General features: G+C 48.8%; 1 protein-coding gene across 6 annotated transcripts in view; it reads right to left on the reverse strand.

The window, feature by feature from the left end:
* ACLY (ATP citrate lyase) overlaps positions 1-16,638 on the reverse strand; it is a 39,830-nt gene that overhangs the window by 2,099 nt on the left and 21,093 nt on the right. For all 6 annotated transcript variants that reach the window (XM_010981768.3, XM_010981767.3, XM_010981766.3 and 3 more), the window contains 11 exons: positions 16,442-16,610; positions 14,440-14,544; positions 13,311-13,507; positions 10,615-10,696; positions 9,886-9,996; positions 6,062-6,189; positions 5,358-5,451; positions 3,280-3,434; positions 2,018-2,168; positions 1,676-1,819; positions 69-182 (listed from right to left, as the gene is read on the reverse strand). In XM_010981768.3, the coding sequence (XP_010980070.2) occupies positions 69-182; positions 1,676-1,819; positions 2,018-2,168; positions 3,280-3,434; positions 5,358-5,451; positions 6,062-6,189; positions 9,886-9,996; positions 10,615-10,696; positions 13,311-13,507; positions 14,440-14,544; positions 16,442-16,610 (1,450 nt within the window). The remainder of the gene's footprint in view (positions 1-68; positions 183-1,675; positions 1,820-2,017; positions 2,169-3,279; positions 3,435-5,357; positions 5,452-6,061; positions 6,190-9,885; positions 9,997-10,614; positions 10,697-13,310; positions 13,508-14,439; positions 14,545-16,441; positions 16,611-16,638) is intronic.

The following is a 16,638-nucleotide window of genomic DNA, read 5'->3' on the forward strand; positions in this document are numbered from 1 at the left end:
ACTCTCACTTCCCCCAAGAAATTCACCCAAAGCTCTGATACGGGGATTAGGGACATTTTCTTTTTTACCTTTGAGGTGGTAATCTTCTCTACCTCCAGCGCGTAGTCGAGCAGGGGGGTAGCAGGGAAGTGCTGTCTGACGTAATCTTTGAGGATCTGCACTCGCATGTCTGGGTTGTTTATCTAGGATGTGACCCAAAGTTATAGAGGAACCCACTCTAACACTGCTGTCCATGTAGCATGGATTACGACGCTGCTGTAGGGCGTAAGGTTTCTGAAGTCCTCCCATATCTTATTCCAGCCTCAAAACCACCCGAGACACAAAGATGTTAGGTCAGTTAGCCAAGGGTCCTACAGTCCTAAGCAGCAGGGGACTGGGGCCCCACTCTCCAACAGGAAGCCTGAGGTTCCGGCCGCTAGCCCTGCTGCCCACCAGCTCAGTGACCTAGTAAACCTGTAAGCAAGTTCTACAAGGTTCTTAGTTTTTAACTAAGCAAGCACATATTGGCAGTGGGGCAGCAAAGCACTCCTGAAATTCCTGGTAAACCTCTGGACCTGCAATGAATAGAGATGAACCCTCTGTTTAGGGACCCACACTAAGTGATCATCTGTCAGCAGGGGACTGAGATGGTTTAGGCGCCCACCAAGTCCCAACACCCCTTGGCCAAGACATGTGAGGTCAGTATGAACTCCAGGAAGGAAGGCACCCAAAGACCATGTGTGGCAGCGCAGCCCTGACCTAGCTCGGAAAGACGCCCTGTGCTGCACGTGCACTGTCGGCCTGGGAGCTGGGGGTGGCTGGGCCAGGTTCTGCGAAGCCCAGATGGAATGTCCCTAAGAACGAAAGCTGTCCCTGGTTCAGTCCTTGTCATCAAGCCGCCTCTGGATCTACCCTGAGCTGACCCAGCATTGCGATGCCCAGATCACACACATAACCCTCTTGTTTTAATGTGAGTCATACACCCCGCCTAGACCAGTAGAGTGAATGTGGTTTCTGGAGCTGCGGAGCCAAGGGCCTGAGCTGTCCCTGAAGGTCCCGGAGCAGCTGTCACTACCTCTTCTCTCGTTCCCTTTGATTTCTAAACACAACTCACTACCAGGACACACAGAGGACTACCTGCCCTGTGGGGGACTCTATTAACTGCTTAGAATATTTACCTTGGCCTCTGACTTTATCACTCGTCCTGCCCCAGTGGGGTCAGGCTTAACCACATGGCTTGCTTTGGCTAATAAAATGGGAGTGAGAACAGGAGCTGGGCAACTTCCAAGCAGAAGCTTTGAGAGCTTTCTTGTGGTTCTGTGATGGCTGTTTTCCTCCTGACAAGACCAGCACCTCCCCGAAAGGGGCTGCTCCCAGCCGCAGCCAGCCCCCAGTGGATGGAGGGTGAGTAAGCAGCAAACCTCTGCTGCTCTGACCCACTGAGATTTTTGGAGTTTTGTTACCACCTCCTGCAGCATTATCTAAGCTACGGTGACTGATCCATCCCCTTAACCCTGACCTTGGTCCTTTCTCATAGCTATAAGATTCACTTGGGAAGCTAAAGTGACCAAGTTTCCAGCTCATCATATTTTCACACCACAACTGAACATGATAAAAAATTTTTAAGGGCAATCTGTCTTATAATGGGAAAAACCACCCTGGAGACCCAGTGCCCTGAAGCAGAGCGACGACTCACCGATTTCACTCGGTGGCCGATGCCCATGATCAGTTTTCCTTCCTTCTTCATCTTGTTCACAAACTCCATGGGGATGATGCCGCTGTCAAAGGCCTTGCTGAACATCTTAGCTGCTGCATCCAGGGCGCCCCCAAACCGGTCCCCCTAAAGAAGAAGCAAGCCCATGTCACCCAGAGCTGCAGGTGTCTCCTTCAGCTTTGCGGACCAATCTGGCATGCCCCGAACAGCCCCCAGCATGGGTCCCACATTCGATAGCCCCTCTGAAGACCCTGCTGTAGCCAAGCTGCGTGATGCCAAAGCCCAGTGTCCCTACTGTTCGCCTCCCAGGAAGGCAGTACTCACAATGGTGAGCAGCCCCGAGGTGAGGCTGGAAACCAGGTCCTTCCCGGCCCGAGCACAGATGATGGTGTTGTGAGCCCCAGAGACGGCTGGCCCATGATCAGCCGTCACCATCAGGCACATCTCAATGAACTGGCAGGAGTACTTGGGCAACCTGGAGGAGGGCGAGTAAAGGGCAGGGACAGGAGACTTGGAACAAAGGCGAGCTGCTGAACAGGAGATACATCCACAAGGCCATGGTCCATCTGTTTCCCGTCTCCTTGAACAAGTCACTCGGACTCCAGAAGAGCAACCTCCTAATCTAAGTCTAATACTATCTTACATCTTCACGGCAGAACCTTCTCATTCCTGAGCTGCTCTGGGTGTTGCCGGTGTCAAATGCTGCTTATAAAGTTGAGATAGCAACCAGGGTCTGAAATTGCTTCTTTAGGCGGCAGTTTTTAGCGCAAGTTGCTGCAACAGGATGTGACCTTATCTGGGGATACGACCCTCCAAGTGCCAGATGGAGAGAGGTCCCTTTCACATGCACAGCCATTAACCTCCCAGCGGATGATTAAGCACAAAGTCTGGAGCTGGGGATGCCAGAGCAGACAGAGTGAGACCTGCTCGGGTGTTACAACCTGTGAACTTCTCCCAGGAAGGGCCCAAAGCAGGACCAGGACCCATCTGTCTCCTGGTTAGGGCATGACATAAACCAAGACTTTGACCTGGCTTTCTGCCCAGGGCCATTCCAAACCAGGGCTCTGTGACTGTGAACTCATCGGTCTCCTTGTCTTGATGTCAATCCCAGGGGAGAGCTAAGCTTGGGAATTGCAGAGAAAACCAAATTTTTTTCACATGCAGGCTGATGGGACACAGATTTGCAGAGGATATGATACGAGACTGCTTAACTCTGCCTGTTTAGCAACTCCACCAGGCCTGTGCTCTGTAATCTACCAGACACGTCCAGACTTCCCGTGCTAACCTCTACCTTTCTCTCAGGAGGCTGCATTCACTCTGGCCCATTTCTTTAAAAGTTCCCAAGGGAAAGGGGCTGATCCCAGATCCCCGATGAGGTCATCTGCTTCTGTTGGTTAAGACTGGCCTTTCTGTCCTTGGAAGACTTAAAAACAGCCTGTACCTCTTTCCTCTGGCCCTTCAATTGATCTGTGGCCATCAAGACTGGCCCTGGACATGTTCCCCAAGGCTGCCCACCTCTGCTCCCTTGACAGAGGAAAATTAACTGAGTCACAGGGCCCTACCACCTTCTGCCCTCCACGCCTCACCTTTTCTGGAACCAGAGGAGGCCGAGGACACCGCCGATGCCCATCTCCTCCTTGAAGACCTCTGTGATGGGCATGCCCGCGTAGATGAGCTCCTGGCCTCGCTCGTCGCAGATGCTGGTCATGAACGAGGCAGGTTTGCGGATCAAGCCCAGCTCCTGAGCAGAGACGGGGGCAGAGGCAAGCAGGGCTATGGTGACCAGAGATTTTCTCAGGACTGCCCTTCTCTCTGTGCTCAGAACCCGTGTCCCAGGAATGTCTTTAATTCTGGCCACCAAGCAACAGCTCTCAAAGAAAAGTTCTCCCAAGAAAGAAGTACAGAAGCTGTTTTATTAGATTATTTCAGGTGTAGAAAGTAGGAGCTCTGTGCCACAGCACCCACTCAGCGTCAGCACTATTTCTGGTCTTAACGGAGCGTCTGCGGGGCCAGGCAGTGCACTAAGCCTGCTGGCATCACTGGTTCACTTTAACCTCACCACCTCACGACCTCACGACAAAGTACCAGTCCCTTGTGTTATAGCAGCGGAAAACAAGGCTCAGTAGCCGGCCCGGGTCACCTGGCTAAGAAATGGAAGAATGCATCCAAAGGGAAAATTTTAAATACTCCACACACAGCTGCTGGTCCCCCACCAAAATGTAATGAGGCTCATGGCTGGGGGACTGGAGGATCCCCTCAACACGTCCCTTCCCCAGTGGAGGGGACAGAGCTCCTGAATCTTTCGTTTCCAGAGTTGAGGCACAGCGGGGGTATCATCGGCTAACTCTGTTCAAGCCCAGTTCTTCAATCATCCCTTCTGAATTTTAAGAAATGCTTTTAAGTTATGTGTTAATGACAGAAATGACATGAATACACTCTCCTTTTTACAAATCCAAAATAGAACAGATTAAGTTATGTTGCCTTTGACCTCCACCTCATCGTGGTTTTCTGCCTTCCAATTGGTTGGTTTAGTGGACATCTTTTTGGACCTTTCTTTCCCCATTTTTATTTATACACATACATAGACACATGGAGACTATACAATGGTGTTTTGCGTGCCTACACCTTTCACGATCACAATAGAAACACTGTCCTATAATGTGCTGTTTACTCAACAAACTTGAGCTCCATACGTGTCAGCTCATACACAGACCTACTTCACTTTTTTTTTACTTCATTCTAACTGCTGCACAGCACCCCCTCACATGACAATCCTACAAGTTAGCCATTCCTCCACTGATGACCATCAACCAGAAGAATATTCTTGAACATGTTTATGTGTATATGCAAGCAATTCTTTTGAAGTAGCTTTCCAGACGTGGAATTGCTGGGCCATGAAGTATGAGCCCTGTTAAATGTGACTGACGTTACCCAACTGCCTGTCAGAAAGGTTGTGCCAACGCCACTCTCACCAACAGTGAATGAACGCACCAGCCTCCTCATACCCAAACAAACAACCCCTCAAAGAATTTTTTTGTTTTTGCAGACCTGTAGGGGAAAACTGGTATCACAGCTTTTACTTTGGTTTCTTTTATAATGAGTGAAGTTGACATGTCTTCATGTTGAAAGCATTATCTCCTACCCATTTTTCTAATGGGTTACTGGTCTTTTAAAAATTGATTTCTATGAGTTCTCTTATACTAAGAAAATTAGCTCTTCATCTCTGTTCTGTTCCTTCCTTAGACAAGTAGGCAGAGTGGACTTTCTACCCTGAAATCCCTCAGCAGGTGCAAAGAGCTCTAAGGGACATTGTCTGTCCCAGCCTCCGTTTCTAGGTCAGGCCACACAGCTGCAGGAGATACATACTGCCCCTTGCCCTCCCCTGGGCCCTGCATTTGTCTTACCCATTGGTCAGAAGGGGCCGCCCCACAAGCTCCAGCACAAGGGCTGGAATCCAAGAGTCAATCATCACAGTTGCTCCAGATGCCCTCAGAGAAGCTCCCAGGGGGCGTGGTTTGCAGCCCAGAGCAGTGAGCAAGTGGTCGCTCTAACTTGTAGGGCAGGCCTGGTATCCAGGGGTTTGAGCCACATCAACTCATACCCACCCCACCTAAGGGCCTAAGTCTCCCTTGCCCACGTGGTCAGGGACACATGCAGCACCTACCCTGGCCCAAGAGTAGTCCATGGGCACCGTTGGGGGCGGCACCTCCTGGGCAGGTACGATGACTCCTCTGGCCACCAGGTCCTCGTACACAGACCTGGGAGGCAGGAAAGGGGGAAGAGAAAAGGCATCCATGTGGATTTCATTCTTCTGGGCTCTTCTAAGCCATCCCAAGAATGCTCCTCCACCTAAACCCCAAACTTTAGGTTTTCCAGCTCCGTATCCCCTCCTGTCAGCTGCTTACTCTGTCTGACCAGTTGGATTCCTGAGCATTAAATGGAAATAGGTTCTGGCCAAGATCTGCCCCTTCTCTTCTCTGAATAGGGCTTTAGCAAAAACTGCATGTGGAAGCCAAGAAAGGCCAGAGAGGAGGAATGGGAAGACACAGCAGGTTATCCAGTAACTCCATCAATCAGAGGTGACACTTCCTCAACATTTCTATGCCCATCTCTCATTTATGGCCAGCCAGTTAGGTAGGCTCTGAAACGGAACGTTTTAACACCAGTCTGAACGGCCTATAATTGCTGCTTCTAGAAAATAAAATGCAAGCCAAAAAGAAAGAAAGAATTTTGGACCATCTGTAGAGCTGCATTAGACCTCTGAGAGGGACCAGGAATATTGGACATTTATATTTCAGAGAGGCGGCTGTCCTCAGGAGGAGTTTGGGAAGGGCCAGGGAGGTGGCATCCTCTGCAAGGTCCACTTACTGGATGATTTCTCCCAGCTCATCAAAGCTCCGAGGCACAAACACTCCCGCCTCCTTCAAAGCCTGGTTCTTGGCTACTGCGGTTTCAGAAGCCTGGTTGGCACAAGCTCCAGCATGGCCAAACTGCACCTGGAAGGCAAAGGAGAGCGGCTTTACTGGGCTTGTGAGTCCTCCAAGAAAGGGAGCAGAGGCTCCTGGGAGCGTCAGTGCTGATCACAGGCTGGACCCCACTCAGCGCTCTAAGTGAATCACTTCAACCCTCAAGAAGGCTCACTAGGTACGATCGCTGACTCTCACCTACAGGTGAGAACCTGAGGCCTGAGAAGCTCAGGAGCTTACTATTCAAGGTCACACAGTGGGCACACTGGAGCTGGGATACAAAGCCTGGCGCCTAACTCCACCAATACCTTTGTTTGGCTTCCTGTGAGCAGCTGTCGGGGCGTGGAGGGGACAGATGGATGGATGGGGAACGGCAGTTAGTCTTGAGCAATGGTGAGAAGTGAAGTTACAAACTGCCAACCTTAGCTACGCTAAGCTCACAGGCATGACCTGATTGTCTTACACATACTCTTCCTAAAAAACAAAACAAAAGCCCCGAAGACTGCATATGAAAATCAAATTGCCAGCTTCTTTTAAAAAGTCAGATTTTGCGGGGGTGGGGGTGTAGCTCAGTGGTAAACTGTGTGCTTAAGCATGTGTGAGGTCCTGGGTTCAGTGTCTAGTACCTCCATTAAAAAATTTTTTTTAAGTTTTTTTAAATAAAAAAACTTCCCAAAAAGTCAGACTTTGCACCATGAGGCCTCTATTCCCCCATAGCAACAATCAGGAGGAGCCAGTTAGCCACTGCCCCCTTCTACCTGAGCACGCACTGAGGTAAACTATAAATCCAGTGGAATATGCGGGGGTGGGGTGACTGGTTATGGGAAGTGAGTGAGAGGGAAGAGAAAACCAATCAGAAGAGCTAAGTGGTAACTATGTCTTTGATCAAGCAACAAGGAAAAGGAATTAACCTAATGAAACATGGTACAAAACCTGGATTAGGGCAGGTGTGGTGGGTAACGATAATATCTCACCTGTTTAAAGAACACTACCTCCAGGCACTTTTCAAAGAGCCTTACAAATGTAATCATTCAGTAGCTACAACTATTTCCTCTAAAAAAGGAAACGGAAGGCCAGAGGGGTAAAGTAACTTGCCAAGGTCACACAGGCAGTATGTGGTAGCATCTGAACCCAGGCAAGCTGGCCTCTCACTGTGCTCTTGACCATGATGTACAATGAGGGGGGCCTGGGGTGTGGAGTGGTCAGGAATGGGGGTCCTGGGGATTGAGCCCACACCGCCATGCATGCTGAGCACGCACTCTTACCACTGAGCAAAACCCCCTCCCCCTTCCTGGTGCATTCTTTACAGGACTTAATCTGCATGGGCAGCTGGGTGGGAAGGAGAGGAGAGTCTCCATTCAAGTAAACTTAGAAAACACTGGGTTCAAGAAAGTTAAGCAAGTTTCTTCAACTCAGATTTCGCAAAGCTAAAATCAAAGCTTTTAAAAGGGAGATAGATGATACTACATGTTCATAATTTAGAGAAGCTTCCCTTTTCCTGTTTGTTTTTGATTTGGTTTGGTTTGGCTTTGAGGACCATCGCTACAGGACCAGTGTTTTGTGGAACAAAGTATTTCTAAAAAAATGCCACCTTACCAATGTCCCCTTGTCTCTACCTCCGTTCCCTGGTTCTCCATTCAGTTTTCCTGAGGCACTGTCTCAGCTTGCCAGCATTGTGTTGTGTGCCTGTGTGACCTCTGCAGGGCAGAAAGCTCTGCAGGATCATGTGACCTGTTCAAGCCCTCAGTAAACACTAGGGGTAAGGGCATATAGTTTAGTGGTAAAGCACATGCTTGGCATGCACAAGGTCCCAGGTTCAATTCTCCGTACCTCCATTAAAAAAAAAAAAGCACTTACTAGCTGGGCTGGCAGGGCACTATTCTACATTCATCCATCCTTGAAACTTCATGAAGAAAATTTTTAAAAAATGAATCAAAAAGCAAAAATAAAACACACCTTGAAGATCTGCTCTACCCACGGGATGATGATGAGTGCCCAGCCAGAAACAGAAGAGCAGGGTCCTTGCCCTCTTGGAGGTGTCCTTGGCAGAGTGGGGGTGAGGGGTGAGGGGTAGGAGGCTAGTAATGCAAAGCTGGTTAAGAGAAATACTGGAAGGGGAGGGGCAGGGGAGGCATTATTTTTGGCTGTTGAGGTGGAGGACAGAGCAGTCACAAAGAAAGTCAGGAAGAACACATGGAACACGTGTGCTGGAGGATGGAAATGGACAGCTGCTAAGACCTGTATGTGCCAGACCTTTACAATTACTTTCATTCTTTGTTTTTTAAATAGAGGTACTGGAGATTGAACCCAGGACCGTGTGCATGTTAAGCATGTGCTCTACCACTGAGCTATACCCTCCTCCCTGCAATTACTTTCTTAGGGTAGCCACATAACAATCCTGAATCATCCCCATTTTACAGCTCGGGAAACTGAGGAATGGAGAGGGAGAGGCTCAATGACCTGCCCTGGTCACACAGATACATCAAGAGCTGGCTCGAAAGCCTGTGAAAGTGCACTGTATCCCTGAAGGACAGGCAGGATGCTGAGACCCGCCCCTTCCCCTTTTAGTTACTTGGAAAAGAAATACACAGAGTTCATAATTACACAAAATGAATTTCATGATACGCACGCACTGTACCCTATCGCTTCTTAGATTTAACGCAACACAAACTCTCTATACCAACATCTCAAGATCCACCTTGTTCTTCTCCCACCTGCCTGGTGTTCCATTATGTGACACGAGGACACGGTCCCCTTCAGACCAGCAATGGGGTGTTTCCATTGTTTGCCATTTCAACATCGCAGCCAGAATCCTCATACACATACTTAAGAATATTTTTACATGTGCGCCCCCAGAGTAAGTCTGGAGAAATGGAAGTGCTGGCTCAAAGGAGAGGTGCCTTTTATGACTGGGCAAATATTGCCACTTTGAGGACGGTAGGAATCCAAAGGGGGAAAGGCAAGCAACCCCAGGGGGAAAGAACAGTGACAGGCTGACTGGGAGGAAGAACGGAGGGTTCTTCAAGGAGGGTTCTTCAATTGAGCGTAGGAATTACCATTGTTGCAGGAAGCCTTGAGGGCCAAGTTCCTTTCATATGTACGTAGCCCGGGGACAAGGGCTGACAGTCAGAGCCTGATCAGCTGGGGGGGCCACCTTAAAGACAGAGGATGTTCTAAGCTGGAGGACAGGGGCTGAGGTCTGGCTCACAGCCAGCAGGAGAGAGAGCTCAAATAGTGTTCCTAACATCCATTATATGCTGCACTTACTATGCCCCCAGGGACCTTCTCAGGCATTACATCCTGTTAACACATCCAGAGGTTTTCTCCCACAGCCTCTTCCTACACAGAACTTCTCACCACACCCCTCTTCGGCTGAGCCTGAGGTGTGTCCTCTCTCTCCTCCGCCTCCCTCTTGCTCGGCAAACTCCTCATCCCTTAAGGAGTTCATCCTTTCCATGAAGCCATCGCAGCTCCTCCAGGTACTAAGCTGCTCCCTACTCTAGGAGGGACTCGGAGCCTTGTTCTGGCCTTAATCTGGGGATGAGTTTGTCTCTTCCAACTGGATTTAAGCGCCTAGACAGCAAGGTCCCAACTGGACCTTGTAGTAACCAAGCAAGTAATAAACGTTTATGGAAGGACCCAGCTGCCTGAGAAGATGACCACACAGTTCACTGCAAACGCCCTCTCGCGGCCTCCCCACCCAGGAGGGCTCTGCCCCTGCTATACCTCGGAGGAGAACATGGTGGCACAGGTCCCGATGCACCAGCAGACCACGGGCTTGGTGATGCGGCCCTCCTTGACTCCTCGGCAGATCTTATATTCCTCAGTGCCCCCTATCTGCCAAGGAACAGGGGACAAGAAAAAGCCCACAAATCAGTGGAACTCACCCTGAATTGCTCTAAAATCAGCAATGTGGCAGGAAAATCTGTCTCAGATTAGGTGGCGACCAGAGCCAGAGTGTCCCGAGTTACAACTTGGCTAGAAAATAAGGGGATGTGGGCTTTGGCCAATAACAGCATGGATGACTGAGGCTGGAAGCAAGGAAGAATTATAAAGGGGCAGTAGGTATTCTCAGAGAGTCCCTGGGACTCCCCCTTCCTGATCAAAGAGTATTAAACAACTTAGGACCAGACCCGATCAGAGGCACAAGCAATGGATGCACTGTGACTCTAACTTTCCACTGCCCAGCAGGGGGAGACTAGGACCAGCCAGTGAAAGCTTCTTCTCTACTGTCACTAAAATGTCTTGTGCCACCGAGAGGCATGAACTCCTCTTAGGAACACGGTGGTGTTAACAGTGACAATATCTAAGCCCCGGAGTCCAGTGAGTGGGATTACCAGGGACTGTCACTTTCAGTTATATGTAACCAAAATCCATGAATCTTTAAAAAACTGAAATCATCCTTACTTTTATAATCAGAAAAAAAAATAAAAAAAAAAACCCAAAACTACTCACCTCTCCGAGGACCACAATCATTTTGACTCCTGGAGTGTCCTGGTAACGTAACACGTGATCCATAAACGTGGAGCCGGGGTACCTGGTGAGAGCAGGGAGGACGCTGGGATCCGCGGACTCAGTGGGGGGAGGTGTGTGCACAGGTGTGGGGAACACACCTGTACTTAGAGCACTGTGGGGTTTTCTGTGGGTGTGGATGCCTAGAGAGGAACCAGAGAGGCCTTAGGAATAATGAGGGAGGAGGAGGTAGTAAGTGGAGCACAGGGAAGGGAAGGAAGAGGAATGAATAAGCCCAGAGGGTTCACGCAGCAGTAAAAGATACCTGGAGAGCATGTGTAGGGTGATTTTAAATATGTGCCCAAGTTCTTTTAATGAGGTGGAAACTCATGCCTCTGCTTCTAAATTTGGGTTGAATTTAATGATGAGCTTCTAATGAACAAAATGGGGTGCGAGTGATTCTACGATCTTGACTTCCAAGGCAAGATTATAAAAAACATAGCTTCTGGCCCGTACTCTCCCCTGAATCGCTTACTCTGGGGGAAGCCAGTTGCCTTGTGCAGAAGCCTACAGAGAACCGCCTGCCAGCCATGTGGGTGAGCCTCCTCCAGCCTCAGTCAGCCCGCAGCTGACTGCAGCCCCGCCCACATCGGAGCAACCTCAACAGACACCCCTGCCCAACCCCACCTGCCAGAATTGCCCAACTGAGCCCTAAATCCTAACCCACAGAAAGCACAAGGATATTTGTTTATCATTGTTTGAAGCCATTTTGTCTTGGGGTGATTTTGTTCTTTACCCAGCAACAGACAATTAACACAATGTGCCAAGCTGTGTCCCAGGATGGCGGGCTGTTGCTGGAATGTCTATGTGTAGGCTGGTACCTTTTAAAACAATGTTCTCCTGTCACATGAGTTTGCAAAAGGACTGCTCAAGGCCAAGGAGGCTATAGACCTACAAGATCCTTAGAGAGCTTCCTGTGCTTTTGATACGCTCAAGAGTGTCTAAATCCCAAGAGGACAGTATACCCAGCAGCACTGCCCGGACTCATCTGACCCGGAGCTTTTCATCAGGGAGCACCCAGGGACTAGGCTGACTCCCTGAAGACCACAGAAAGAGTCCTTTCTCACTCAGGTGTCCCACTTGAAATGATCCAGGAGAGCCAGGAAGAATGACCAGGGGACTCCCTCTCCCAGTGTTTTTTCGTTTCTGAGCCAAACAGTAGTCGGAGTTAACAGCAGTGGTAACAATAAACAGTAACGGCTAATGTTTATTATTCTAAGTTAAGAAGGACCAGGCATTGGCTCTAAGATAGTACTCAACTGATGACCTACTGATTATTGTTCCCACTAACAAAAATAATGAGGTCACTATTTGTGAAATGATAAGGTGTGTAGGGGTGTGTGTGTGTGTGTGTGTGTGTGTGTGTGTGTGTGTGTGTCCTACTTTCTGACACAGAGCCCCGAAAACCCTTGTAATTTCCTAAGGGTCAAGGGTGCTAGGAGCATCTCTTGTTCTAATTTTCAGTCTTTGACACCAGTTCCTGACACAGGGCTCTTAAAACCTCTGTAATTCCTGAGTCATGGGGGTGGTAGGAATATCTTCTGTTCTAATGAGGCCGCTCATGGTGGGCACCAGAGAAGGCAGGGAAGCTCCCGGCATCCACCATGCCTCGCCCTATGCATCTCTTCTATCTGGTTGTTCCTGAGTTGCACCTTTTTATATAACCTGGTAAGGTAGTGAACAAACTTCTCCTGAGTTCTGTGAGCCTTTCTAGCAGATTACTGAACCCGAGGAGGAGATCATGGGATTTACAGCCAGTGGTCAGAAGTATCAGAGGCACAGGGAACTACATTCAATGTCTTGTAATAACCTATAATAAAAAAGAATATCTATCTATATAAAATCACTATGCTGTACACCAGAAACTAACACAACACTGTAAATCAACTAAACTTCAATTAAAAAAAAAAAAAGTACCAAGATCCCAGACCTGCGATTGGCATCTGAAGCGGGGGTGGTTCTGTGGGACTAAGCCCTGAGCCTGTGGGGTCTGACGCGATGATGCTGTCTCCGGGAAGACAGTATCAGAATTGAACTGTAGAACCCCCCCCCCCCCCCCCGTTGGTGTCTGCAGACAATCGGAGAACTGCTCAGTGCGGGACAATGGCCCACACATTTGGTGGCCAGAAGTGTGAGTAAGATAATAAACAGTTTTTCCTTTCACTCTCATTAACTGCAGTGACACTGAGGACTTAGCACCAGACCCTGTGTTAGCCTCATTCACTCCTCCAACCCCTCCATGAGATGGTGCTGGTAATTTACCCATTTGTTCCTTGAGGATGATGGGGGTCTAGGGAAGACTGGTAACCTGCCCAGATTGCCCCCTCCTGCCCCCAACAGGGAAACTGGGATTTGAACCCCTTTGGTTCAATTTCAGAATGGGCCCTGCACTCTGCTGCCTCCCTCTGGCCACAACTCAGACGACAAACAGAAAAGCACCCCAAAAGCCCAAACACCTTTTCAAAACACCTTTCTGTGTTTTTTTCTTGTGTATTTTCTGATCTTATGCTAGGATCAGTCTTGAGACGGAGAAGAGATGCCCCATTTTATGGACCTCAGCAACACCCCTGTGTGCCCGGAACTCAGCGGCAGGTGGTGAGCAGAGACAGAGGACCCAGCACCCTGCCCCTGGTGATCACCTGTCCCCGCCGATGGCCACGCCCTCATAGACGCCATCTGTGGTCCGGGAGATGATGTTGTTGAGCTCATTGGACATGCCACCCGAACGCGAGACGTAGGCCACGCTGCCGGGGCGGTACAGCTTGGAGGCCAGGATGTTGTCCAGCATCCCACCAGTATTCCCGATCTTAAAGCACCCGGGCTTGATGCCACCAACCTGCAGGGGCATGAACTGTGGTCAGGGAGGAGGGGGGATGACTGACCACAGAGCTCAGAGGAGTCACAGAGCCCGGGGTTACCTGCCCAGCCCACCCTGGCCAGCATCTGCACATCAGGTTTCCTGCTGAGGAAGAAGAGAGTCCCCTCAAGAGACATTACACAGGAGGAAAAGAGCCTTATTTATAAAACATGGCTTACTGCAGACTCGGATGTGGACACTCAGGTTCAAATCACCTCCTTTGCTCCAACAGGGCAAGAGCACCCAGTAAAGGTGTCTAATGCAAGTGTGAACCTCTGCCCGAGATCGCCCTCTACCTCTACCTCTACCTCTACCTCTGAGATGAAAGCTCTCTTGCTTAGCGGAAAAATCTTAGCTTCTGGGGGGAGGTTATAGCTCAGTGGTAGAGCACATGCTTAGCATGCAAGAGGTCCTAGGTTCAATCTCCAGTACCTCCACTAAGAAAAAAAAAAAAAAAAAGCAAATCTAATTACTTCCCCTAAAGAAACAAACAAAATGTACAAAAATCTTAGCTTCAGCCAAATTTTGAATGCAACAAATACCCGTAACAACAAAAAAATATTCACAGGGCAATTCCTTCTTATGTGAAAACCACTGGGTCAAAAAATAAGGCCGCTAGGTAGATTTTTCTTTGACTGACAGTGGAAGGAATAATCAGACTATGCTATGGTTGTATGAGGGTGGACAGACGCTTACAGCAAAAAAATATTCTCAGCCCTTCGAAACTATCAAAGGTAAGATGGCCTAGGGAGAGAGAGCCCTTTAAAAAAAATTACTGGAAGTGGACAGCCTGACTTTCAATAGGTTCTCTCCCAATCTTTTCAACCTAGATGGGAGACAGAGGAGTGAGCAGTGAGCTTCATGGGGGCCCAGAAGTTTATATGAGAAGGCTTCACGGAAGGGATGCTCACGGTGGCAGGTCCAATGATGGTCACACCCTTCTGCTCCGCCTTCTTGATCAGCTTCCTTGTGAGGGCCTCAGGGATGCCTTCGGCTATGATGGCGATGGTCCGGATCTAGAGGAAGAGAACAGTCCCCTCGTGTTAACTTCTCCCCTCAGATGGGAGGACAAAGCAGCAACTACTGCAGAACCCACCTCCCATTCCCCCTCCCAGGCTCTAGGAACAAAGTAACAATAACACTGCCTTCTTCCAACAGGCCTCTGTTCCTGTCCTGATCATTCCAACCACCTCCCCGAGGGAGGCACCTGAAACCGCTCTACATTGGTTAACACCAGTGTGTCAGTAACCAAGCAGGAGCAAATGTTCCTGAAAACCTGCTACAGCCAAAGCTGCTATATGCTCTCCCACCCCCAGTCTCACAAGACTCAGCCCCACCTGTTCCCACCTGTCCAGGTACCGATGGCAAAGCAGCTAAGGCTTTCTCTGCTGAGCCCCGAGACGCTACACCCCAGCAGGACACAGCCTTGCCAGAAACAAGCTGCTTCCACACTCGGACCAGAGAGTGGGCTGAGGGGGAAAGCCTGAGGGGTGGGGGGCTGGGGAAGATCCAAGAACCGTCTCTGGCTCTAGACCAGAGGCCGGCAAACTTTTTCCAGATAGTATTTTGGGTTTTGTTGGTCACGTGGTCTCTGTCAACCACCACATTTTGCCTTTGCAGGAGGAGCAGTCATGGACAATATGTGAATGAATGAGCATGGCTGTGTTCCAATACAACTTTATTTACAACAACAGGCAGGGAGCTAGGTTTGGCCCTTGCACCATAGTGTGGCCAGCCTCTGCTCTAGACTGAAAAGGCCCCCCATTTTTAGCAGGTATGCTTTCTTTTTTGCTTCGTCTGGAATATCAAAACAAGTTTATGTTCTCCAGGCATAAATTGCAGTAAGCCAGTCTGGGATCAGACAACAATTTTGAAAAGAAAAACCAGTATCTTACTCTATAAGGGTTCTTACAAATCAATGACAAAAAGACAAACACTTCAACAGAAAAAAAGGAGGGGAGGCCAAGTCAGAGAATACAGATGGCCAATAAATGTTTTCTAAAGCTCATTTAAGGAGCTCGTCAAAGATATGCAAATTAAACAGAATGTCTATCATTTTGTCAAATATATATGTTTTTTAAATCCAAACATTCAGTGTTGGTAAGGGTACAGGGAAACAGTCCTTCTCAAAGTACTGATGGGAGTTAAGGTCCACACAACTTTTCTGGGAGGGTTCCTGGGCAGGATCAATCAAAGTCTTTCAAATCTGCACATTCTGATGCAGCAGTTTGACTTCTAGACGTTTATGCTGGGGAAATAACTAAGGATATATGCAAATGTTAATCCAAGACGCTCATCACAAGACTGGAAAAAGCAAAAGTGATGTTGCCAGTAAATACTGATGTGGAAAGAGTCACTGAAGGAAATGGGTTATAAAATAGATACGGTGTTATTCCATTTGTTCAAATACAGAAAAAGGTGCGGATAAGAACATATTCAAACATCAGCAACCATGTTCATGAGAAATGAGATGAGGCTTTTATTTTTAATTTATTGCTATTTAATTTTTTATAATATGTAACAATTTTATAATAAGAAAGGGCTTTGGATTCTGTTTTTAAATCTTTTTTTTTTTTACTTTTTTTTTTTTAATGGAGGTATTGAACCCAGGACCTCATGCATGCTAAGTATGAGCTCTACCACTGAGCTATTACCAACCCCTCTGCCCTTGATTCTGTTTTTAAAGCCAGTCTCAGCAGAGAGAATCTGGTTGGGGAGCATGACCCTGGACTCACTCTGTCAGTCCAGGTAAGTAGCCCTACCCTCAGTTACTACTCTGTCTTCTGAAGAGCAAGTCTCCAATCACTTTCATCCAAATCACTGGCCAGTTCTGAATGCCAAGGCCTTTGTCCCAGGTGGCAGTGACGGACCTTCCCTGCCTTGGCCACCCCCAGGGCCCAGTCATCTATCTACCTGTGTGTAGTTCATGGTCTCCATGGTGCTGTCGTAGGCGGAGCGCAGGGAGGCAAAGTTGATCAGCACATCTACCTCTGGGTGTTTCTTCATGGCGTCAGCCATGTTCTTGAAGACGGGAATCAGGATCTCCTTGTGACCCCAGTAAAACTTCTGCTTGTGGTCCCCACTGTGAGAAAGGCAGAGGAGGGGTCAGG

The sequence above is a fragment of the Camelus dromedarius genome, chromosome 16, assembly GCF_036321535.1.
Source record: "Camelus dromedarius isolate mCamDro1 chromosome 16, mCamDro1.pat, whole genome shotgun sequence".
NCBI classification, from domain to species: Eukaryota; Metazoa; Chordata; class Mammalia; order Artiodactyla; family Camelidae; genus Camelus; species Camelus dromedarius.